The 10,409-nt window shown below is 37.1% G+C and overlaps 1 protein-coding gene across 1 annotated transcript; it reads left to right on the top strand.

Moving 5' to 3' along the window:
* The first annotated feature begins 492 nt into the window (after positions 1–492).
* On the top strand, positions 493–9,494 carry LOC121308319. The gene is made up of 8 exons (XM_041240647.1): positions 493–607; positions 1,144–1,285; positions 2,460–2,574; positions 3,246–3,427; positions 4,558–4,693; positions 5,110–5,299; positions 7,365–7,604; positions 8,980–9,494. Exons 2-8 carry the CDS (start codon positions 1,208–1,210, stop codon positions 9,035–9,037), a joined length of 999 nt encoding a protein of 332 aa, XP_041096581.1. The 5' UTR covers positions 493–607; positions 1,144–1,207; the 3' UTR covers positions 9,038–9,494.
* The last annotated feature ends 915 nt before the right edge of the window (positions 9,495–10,409 follow it).

The raw sequence follows: 10,409 nt of genomic DNA on the forward strand, positions 1-10,409 counted from the left end.
ATCTATTAAACATTATGCCTACTTTTTGCCAACTGTAGAGGGGATTAAAAAAAGGGCCAGAGGTTAATAATAATAATAATAATAATAATAATAATAAATAATAATAATAATAATAATAATAATAATAACAAAACTCCCCTCCACCTTTATTATGGGTAACCACTGCACTTGGTTGTTTAAAACGCCTGCTTAGGAATACATTTGAAGAGCTGATTATAATCTGAGTGGGGTAAAACAGGCCAACACTGTTGCACACCCTGCACCACAAACCAGCACAGACTTTTTATTTTATTTTATTTTTTCTGGGGGTGGGGGGCTATATAAGGAGGGAAACGTGAGAGATAAAATCAAGATATTTCCTTAGTTGAGGTGTGTTACACTGGATCATCAGTAGCACTAGACCAGAAGATTAGCAGGGTTTATTTATTGCCAGAGCCAAGCACACACTGCTCCACAGTGTGACATAGCAACTGCTGCTAGTTTGTACACAGTGTCACCCTTCAGCAGTAAGCCTGGGTCTCATAAATCTTTGTGCTTATTATACACTATGTTCAAGTACTGGAGCGTAAAGATTTGGGATTATCTTCAAAGCAAACTGTTACATAAGGTATAGTACTGTTGTATATTGTTATTATATTATTTACATGTGTAATTCTGTGCATATATTGTACTGTATTATATTAGACATTTTCTGACACTGTACAAGTTGTAAAAGTAAATATTAATATGCTTTAGTATGGTAGGGTTACAGATATGAAACAGTAACAAGTGATTGATTGAAATGAAATATGAGTTCATTTGAGCTCAGAAAAAACATTTTAAAATATATTTAAATTGTGTGTGTTATTTTTGTTGATGGATGTGTTTGGATTGTTTTTCATAATGCTTTTTTAAATGAAATATTCTAGGACATTGTTTTATTGAATATGGAATATAGTAGAGTAGGTAAATGAAATGAACCATAAACAAAAAACAAACAAACAAAATAAATAATAATATCGTCAGACATCATGAACCTAATTTTAAAAGCTGCAAAAGCTGTCTGTGCGTGGCAGGTTTTTTGAAGCGAAACAGATGGCTAGTCTGTTTCTGACACATATCCTGAAAAGGATTTCTTTTTTTTTCTTTTTGATATTTCTCTAGGGGCAGAAATGAACCCGAGGTGTATTAGTTGTGTCTAACTCAATCGAACCCCTGCATAGGAAACATGGTCTTCTTCTTACTATTCTGGTCAGTGATAGAAAGAACGTTCAGGGGGATAGTCGGCCTCTGGAAATTTGTTTGGGTAGGTACAGTACTCTTAAACTCAAACTTAAAGAACCACAAAATAGAAAGCTATGTCTGTGATTCATCTATACAGACATTACAAAAACGGCCTTGTATTAAATAGTATATGTATAACGTTGAACAAGAATCTGTGAACAGGGCCTGAGTACAGTTTGCTATACTAATTCACATTGACCTGTGTAGAAGGCCAGTGGTAGTACAAGGGCAATGCAGAGGTTCTGTACTAAAGAACAATAATGACAATGGAGTAAGTACAAAAGGAAACAGTTTATAAAATATCTACTGTGGAGTTATGTTGGCCCACCCTCTTGCAATGGCAACCAATCTGTATTAGCTATGCAAGTGATCTGCCCTTAAACTGTGGATCCTAACAAAAAACAAACCTGCCTTCGCATATCATACTCCTGTTATCCCTGCAGCAGTAGGAGGTTATTCAGAATATATTAAAGGTAAAGCTAGTGAGAAAGGAGAAACTGGTTTAAAAGTTTAGCTTTTTTTTTTAATTGCACCCTGGTTTCGAAATGTGGGAAACATTTTTTTTTCTTTTAAAGCATAAAATAATACTTTTTTTTCTGTTCAAGATTGCCGACAGTCTTAATTGAAAATGTTTTAAGCGGTCCTTTTTATTATTATCAGTTTCCTGCATTAAGAGGCATAGAAGAGCTTTGTTAAATTCATTTAATCAGATTAGGTATCTAACGACAGATGCTTCCGGAACCAATTTTTTGCAGTAATCTGTTTTGTAATCTCACCGTGTCTGTGTAGTAAACAGGCCCTGTGTTGTAAAGAAGCAAAGTGATTAGAAACACAACGATATGTATAATATTAATCACGCATGCACTGTGCTTTTGAAAATGAAAAGTGTCTTGGTTTGTATTCTTTATAGAAGTGTGCATCTTGGTATATCAACACTGTGAAGGACATTTTACACTATTTATATAAGGTAAAGAATAAAACTAGTCTCTGATGTATATCGTTGTTTGTAGCTGAAAGATACAGTGAAACCTGTGTTGCACTGTTTTTGTTAAGTCTTTATCAGTGTTAGTGTATAGCTTGGCCCTGGGCAAATTTGCTGTTGTTGTGGTGATCGTCCTGGAAACCATAGACTAGAACTGGCCCATACTATGGCCTAATCTTGAGCTAACACTGCTATCCTTCTGCCTTTGTTCCAGCTGAACCCAGTGCCTGCATTAACAGCTCTTGCTTTAAGTAAATCAGAAGACCCAAGCAGTGCAATAGAGACAGTTACTGATTCACAGCCCCTGCTTGGAAAGTCAGCTTTTAAAGGTATACCGTATAAAGTTGGCAGGGCAGCTATACTGTCATTATAAGTCACACATACGCAGCACTACCCTGTGTGAGCTAACCTGCGAGAGCTATGCTGTGGGAGCCTTTGTTCTGCAGCAATACCCCTCTCCTCCAAAACACTGATTATATAACAAGTATTGAAAAACTTCCTTTGCTTTGTTCTACCCCTTTATACCCAATAGGGGGAGCCAACAGCTCTTACATTATCAATGATCATGTTCTTTTTTCAGTGCTGTCAAAAAAAAGTTGTCTCATTTTCTAGACTGTACATTTATTCATTAACAAATACACGCGCACACAAAAGATACATTGTAATGAAAAATACAGCAAAAAAAAAGAAAATGTAAAAAATCCTTTATTCAATACTTTTACATTATTTCAGGAAGTTTGCCAATATATGGTTTTATTATTTTCAGGTTCCAAAATATTTTCCAGCACATTATGTTTTTCATTAGACATTAGACCTATGTGAAATATACAATCATGTGGAAGAAAACTTTTGATAATTTAACAGAAAAGACAATACAGTATAATCCATGGGACTGGTATAGTAAACGCAGATAGGTTTTCATTAGCAGAAAACTCGATTTTATGGACAGTGTATTGCCCCATCTGTTGTTTGTTCTTTAATTAAAGCCGTGCATTTTCAGAGACAGAGAGTCTGAAGGAAGAGGAACCAAGCTTGCATGACTGCAGTAATCTAGTCCGCAAGAGACTATTCAAAGCAGAGAGTGAAATTCAGCTTCTGAAATCTCAAATCACCAAAGAAAAGGTGTTATGGGAAGGCAGGTTTCAAGAGCTGCAGAGAAAACAGCGAGAGCTGAGGGAACAGGTATGACAGAGAATTTGTAAATCGCCCCCATTTAAACTGTGGAAACACATCACATGGGTGAAGAACCAGAATAACAATTGCTTCACATTGGCTCTTTTTAGTGCGTGAATTTGTATATTCCAATAATGTTAACATCATTGTGTATGTCTATCTCAGCACTTCATACAAAAAGGGGTGCATGAAGGGGTTAATTGTGGAACAACGTAGAACTATTGCAACTGCAGGTATGGTGGGCAGTGGATAGGTTTGACTACAAGGAGGGTGTGGCATTAAGGTTAAGATTATGGTTAAATATAGTATACAGTATTATACTGGCTACTTAACATTAACTGTCTGACACACAGGCAATGTAAAAACTGTACTGATAACAGCAACGTAAGGTTATCAAACAAAAACTAACGGTGTGATTGAATATTACTACAAGAGTGGCGCGGTTCAGGATGAGACAAGCTATACCACAGCACACTGACATTCTATCAGACATGCACCGCAGCACATGAAGCCCTTTCAAAACGCTTTGGAACGCTTTATTCCAGCTTCACGGTGATCTTTTAGAATTGATAAGTGGTCATTTTGTTTTAAGTAAGGAGGTGGGAGGGTTAGGGGTTGGACTGAGAAGCAGCTAACCCGGCTTTGTTCACTGAAAATGCTTACAGTCCAGTCTGATGACAGTGTAAAGCTCATGTTAGTACTGTATTTGTAGTACAGAAGCTGCACAGTCATTTTCATATTGCAATAAAACTGATATAATATTTACATTAACATATCTAACGACTGTAAAGCCACAGATTTTCTTGGTAAAATTCACGTGCTTCTGTGGGATACATTTCGAGTAAAAATAATCAGGTGGTTTTAAACAACCTAAATAAACAGTAAAACTTGGAAAATGGTGCTTAGGACTAAGTGAGGTAAAATGCACACCAAGTTTTTGTTTTGGATTGGTAACTATTTTAGACTTGTTAAAAACGGTTTGTCTTCGTGCAAAGAAAGAGCCATGGTATGTTCCCTTGAATGTAACGCCTACTTAGACAGCTGAGCATGTTGTGCCTTGCAGCCTGCACCCAGCTTCAACAGAGAGAGCCTCTATCTCATTGATCATTTGCGTAAATAATCTGTTGTCGTTCTTTCAGCTCAGATCAGAAGTGCAGATGAGAACGGGCAATCTTTCTAAGGAGGAAATCATAGGCATAGGCTTTGCCGGGCCTGCAGTGAATACTGCAGATAAAGATGAAGTGGATATGGCAGCAGACAAAGATAGTTCTTCAAGTAAGCACATTGCAAATACTGCTTCCCTTTAACATTGGCGGGATTTAGATCTACCTTAGTAAAAAAAAAAAAAAAAAAAAAATCTTTGGTGCACCATATGTGTTTTGAGACGTTAGACATGTTGTAGAGCTGTTTTGAGATCGCAGGGTGCTTTAAAATGTTTTAAAAAATCACCAAAATGTGATGACTGAAACTTACATGGATATACCAAGTGAATCCGTACAAGAAGAATACATACAGTATTATAACGAACATTTCATACTTGTACCAAGTTGCTCTTTAAGTTAATTAGACCTCTACATCCAATACTTCACAAATCGAAATAACCAGGTAGCAAAAGTAGGTAGGTTGGTTAGAAAAAAGTTGTAGAACCATCTTAAAGGATAAATAAACCCCTCTATATTTCTGACTCTTAGGTGGGATGACAGTTCCATCTAAAAATGCAGATCTGGAAGTGATGTCATTTAAAAGCGATCTTCGCAGGAATCGGAACATTTCCATTGGCTCCCAGTCACAGAGAGACCTGTCTGAGAGCCAGCACTCTTTATCCCTGTCTCTGAAGAGTGCCAGCTCCAGACCCTCTTCCTCTGTCTCAATGACATCCAGGTTCGTTTTCTACATTGTAAAATGCACACTGCTCTCAAGCACTGGAGAGCATGGAGACACAAAGTCCCCAATAACTTGTATTCGGTCACCCTTGAAGAAATGCTAACCAAGGATACTGGCTTGTCTTCTGTTCAAACTCTCTTGTTTTTTTTTACTTGCATTTTATAATTTACAATTTGATTTAAAAGTGGCTTTGGTTTCCTGTTTTAAAATCTGAAGGTAATGGTTTACATTAACAATAAGACCTGAATAAAATTTTTAAAAAAGCACAAAAAAAAAAAAAACTTAAACAGAGTAAAAAGAGGAAAGAAAAAACCTTGGGTCACAGCTCTTTAATTACTTGGAACCAACTCAGCTAAAATTTACTCTCTGTCAGTGGATATTCAGTTCTAAAACCAGGAGGGGTCAAACAATGTAGGTGTACTGAAGAGAGCTGTCTAACTATTAATGTAAAATGTTAACAGCTTATAACAAGTTTATCATTGCATTTTTGTACAGTAATTTTGCAGCTTTCGCATGCTTTTCCCCTGGCTACACTTTGCATTTACCATAATTTGCCACAGTTTACCATGCATCTCTGTGTACTTAACTTTCCAGTGCTTAACCATGCTACCAGAGTATGAAGTCCCTTGGCCTCAAAACATCAGTTAAAACACAGAAAACAAAACACTGATATTGAAATGCTTCAAATAAATCATTGAGAAGGTGTAACGTTAGCCTTTTGCATTTCCTGTTAAGAAAAATGGTGTAAACTTAGCAAAGGGGTAAATTGCTTGCAAATGAATTGGACGGCTGTCTATGCAATTAACTAAAAAGGTTCCGATAACAATACATTAGGCTTTTAGAGGTTATTAGTTCTGCAAAAATAGACCTACAGTAATTGCTAAGCGACAGTATTGTATAAATCTAAAGAGCATACTCAGGAAAGCTCAGGGAAAATACCCTGCTGATTAAGTTCCTTATCATCTGGCCAAAACAAATACAGAGGGAGAGGCCAGGAGGAACAGGGAAGAGGATTTTTTTATTTTAATAATGCATGTATTTACAAGTATTACTTTATTGCAAATTATAAAAATATTTTGTTTTAGTTCACATGTAATCATGTTTGGAACGCAGTGGGCTGTAGAAACAAGTAAGACAGCCAGGCTTTACATTACATTGATAATTAAAAAAAAAATAAAAATGCAGTGGCAAATCTGTGCTGCGTACAGCGCTAGTTACATGCCAGTTCCCCTGCCTATTAAGAAATGTGCACAGGCTGGGAGAAACCCTGTGCAGCCCACTCCTCCAAGAGAAATAAAATGAACCCAGGTGATGAAATTATTTAAAGACAGGTGAAAAACTAGCCTTGTGATATCATTATGTGGAACTCTTGCCCTGATCCAGATCTATCACTGCATTTCTCCTCTTCAATTCAGTTTATGACCATGACTTTTCTTTGCCATAAGAAGGCGCTAGGAACCCACGGAATACTGTATCCGGTCTGTCTTGGTGTTCTAATGTATGCAGGAGTACAATATACTCATTACTGCATCAGGTGTCACAGAATAATCTACCCGTGCAGAAAAGGCATTAAAATCGCTCATGATAATATCTGTTTGATTTCTTGCAACGGCATACAATTTGCATATGATAGGCTTTCTGCTATGACAGGAAAGATGGACCATTAAGATAACAACATTGGTAAATGATACATAAAAATGAGTGTGTTCCTTTCTTCCCATGGGGTACTGTTTAAGTATTGAGTTAAACAAGTGTATATTTATTACAAGTTTGTGTTTTGAAACTGGGACAAATGCTGTTAACTATTTCAGTAAGTCTTTTTGTTCTTTCTTTTATTCTTATTCAGTTGAGCCATGTATTTGTCAAACTTGGTTAATACCATCTGTGTAATTAAAGGCATACTATCCAAAACAGCACTAGCTACATTATCAATCCCCTTCAAAGACAATGTCAAAGATGATCATAAAAACAAGTGTCTGAGCATTAGGAGAGGGACCTGTAATGGTAATCCATATTAAAGTGTTGCTCAGCACTCCGTTTAAAAGGGTTTTCTCTCTTGCAGTTTAGGATCATCCAGAAGCAGCAGGAATCCTAACAGGGTGTTCGTTCCGCACTCCCACTTGGACCTGCAGATCGGGCACAGAGTGAGGGTTTTGCTGCCTTCGGGCCGGATCAGCACCGGGATCGTGCGCTTCCTGGGATACCTCAATGGCATGCAGGGCTTCAGCCTGGGGGTTGAGCTGGAGACTCCAGAGTATGGACAACACGATGGAGTGTATGAGGGGCAATGCTACTTCCACTGGTGGGTACCTCACTAAAAAAAAACAACATGATGTGTGGGTAGTGACTTTTTTGACATTGTTATTAAGCCTATTCACTACAGTTGCAGCACCACTTCTTATCTGTAGTGAAACAGTCCAACCAAAATGTTTGTATAAAACGTGTAAGAATACACGTTCAACCAATTTTAAGCACCTTTTTTAAGCATTAGCACCATTATTACTGCACCCATTTTCTTGTGTTGAAAATCTTTTGATTCTTTGCTGTTCGTTGTCTATCTAATCGATAACTCTATATGTTTCATTAATCACAAAAAAATGTGTCACTTATCTATTAGTGTGTCTATTGAGACTTTTATTTTTATATAACTGAAATAGAAGCAAAGAACCAAAAGAAGAAAGTGGCAACCAGTGATAAAATTGATAGAAAAGAAAGAAAAATGATTTAAAAACCTTTAATGTCATTGGTGCAGGCACAATTATAAAGCACCATTACTTGCTTTAAGAAGCTAAAAAGAAGCATACAGGGTCACATACCACTATTAACTGCCAGCATGTTGAAAGATGCAGCCCTTAAGGTGTACTGATTCTGCCAAGAAATTTCCAAGAGGTTTATGCAAATCTACTTTATGAAGGTTTATGACCCCACTATCCAAACTTCTTTCCATACTCGAAATATGTATGGACTTACTACCTTAAGAAATAAATAGAATAGCACTACATACTGTATGCACAATACCGTTCCTAAATTCCCAGTTCCAATTCTAAAGAGGGTCACTGTGTTTCAAAACCATAACTAGCAGTGAATGTCTAATGGATTAGTGCTGCAGTACTTCACTAATACCAGGTTTCAGGACCTGATTGCTCTTAACAGTGGCTGAGTGGATTGCCAAATTAGGTTGCTGTGTTAGTTTATCATGCTGTTGAACATGGGCAGAGTTTTGACGTGAAAGGTTGCTTGTAAGCGGCTTCAGTGTGTTGTATTATATAGAGTTTCCAGTGTATGCACGCTTCCAGCCAACTGGGGGTCATTTTCAAACCTTCTTAGTATTTATAAGATGAATTTCAAAATGTTGTGGAAGCATATTAATGTTACACAGGCTTCAGTGCCCAAGCCTTCAGCTATGGGCTTTAGTGCATCATTCACAAAAAGTTTAGAAAAACCTTAAATAAATGGAGCATATCGATGTAAAGTATCCCTTTAAGTAGGCACATGAGTTCACACTCCTCCTAGTCTATCACAGCACTGTACATAACACATTCTAATTACCCCAAATCATTTTGGTTAATTTACTGTGATTCATTGTGTAATACAATGAGGGTGTTTATTGACTCTGGTGATAAAACATTCCATTTAGAACCATTTTATTAATGCTTTATTGTTTTATATCTTAACAGCAAGCCTGGTCATGGAGTCTTTGTCGGTTTCAACAAACTTTTAATGGCTTGGGAGTAAAGCTATGTAAACATGTCCAATATACTGTCGGACTGGATGCCTGAAGGGAAAATCAGAAATGATTTAGACGTACAGAGTGAAGTACAATACTTCAGTACTATCAGATTACTACCCGGATCGGTGAAACTCAGATCACTGTTTATGCAGGTCAAGACTGCCCCAGACAGAAGACGTCATCTAATGGAATGTAATTAAGGGTGGTACCCCTGTGCCCAAGACTGTACAATGACTGGCATTTACGAGGACCAGTCTAAAAAATGATGACATTTCATGGGCCATCCTGGAGAACAAAGTTCTCTGCAGAATTCTGCCCTAAACTTCTCTTTGGCAGTGTTAGGGAGTTATTTTTTAAATTTCTAACAGGGAAATTGCATCAGAAACAGAACCTAACTTGCAGAATACTGCAGAAGAAGAGTGTCAATGAAAACAATATCTAAAATAAAAATAGTAAAATACAGCAATGGACACAAATTACTGTCTGGTGTTTGGCTAGCAGATACTTCCGTATCCAAGAAAATAATAATGAAAGAAGACCTTCATAAAGACAGAACTCCACTCACAAAATGAGACAGCTTTGGCTGTTAAGTGGCTCACTAGTGTGAGTTTCTGCAATAGGTTAATGCAGAATGATTCGCTCAATACAACAATTTAATACTAATACTTTACTAAAGTTATAGAGAACAGCCAGCAATACAAGAAACAGCAAAATACAGATGAGACGCTTTGTAACTGCTATGTGATCCCTGTGGGGACCGTTGCTATAGAAACAAAGTATGCCCTTTGAGCCTCCAGGCCTAGGAGGGGCTTCAAACAGGAGAGATAAGGTTCTTATTTATCCTGTCCCAGGATTGCATGAAGATACTAAATCCTCTATGAGTGAGTCTTGGTTATGAAAGAGGTACACAAAATAGGCTTTAACTATCCTTAACATAGTCCTTAAATTGTTACAGAGCCCTCTGTAGTGTTTACAAGAACCACGTGACTTTACCTCTACTGTATGCCATGTTGTTTTTTCAACCTATTTCCAATTGTTTTGGTATTGTTATTCATACATCAAAGGTAAATCAACTAGGGAATCCCTTTTTTTTTTTTCTCCTGGCGAGCTCTCCCTAGTAAATGTTGAAAAATATATTGCCCAGGTGCTTTATGACCCCATGTTGTGTAATTAAAAAAATGTCAACAGGGTTGGCAATAGGTTTAAAAATTTAACGCAGTGATATGGACCACGTGACACAGCAAAGGTAACGTAAGGTGTATCTGGTAAACTTGTTTTTCTATAACAGTTTAAAGTTGGGTTATAATTCACAAGGTATCTTTTGATTCACGAGACAATCCTTTTTAATAAGTGCTTTCCAACATTTCCTCATCTTAA

Source organism: Polyodon spathula, unplaced genomic scaffold, assembly GCF_017654505.1.
Source record: "Polyodon spathula isolate WHYD16114869_AA unplaced genomic scaffold, ASM1765450v1 scaffolds_642, whole genome shotgun sequence".
In the NCBI taxonomy this organism is placed as follows: Eukaryota; Metazoa; Chordata; class Actinopteri; order Acipenseriformes; family Polyodontidae; genus Polyodon; species Polyodon spathula.

Bases quoted from the DNA above. Each gene is read 5' to 3' on its own strand.
- LOC121308319 (XM_041240647.1), top strand. From the start codon at position 1,208: ATGGTCTTCTTCTTACTATTCTGGTCAGTGATAGAAAGAACGTTCAGG. The intron at 3,428-4,557 runs GTATGACAGAGA...TCGTTCTTTCAG, and splicing joins AGCGAGAGCTGAGGGAACAG to CTCAGATCAGAAGTGCAGAT. The intron at 4,694-5,109 runs GTAAGCACATTG...TCTGACTCTTAG, and splicing joins AGACAAAGATAGTTCTTCAA to GTGGGATGACAGTTCCATCT.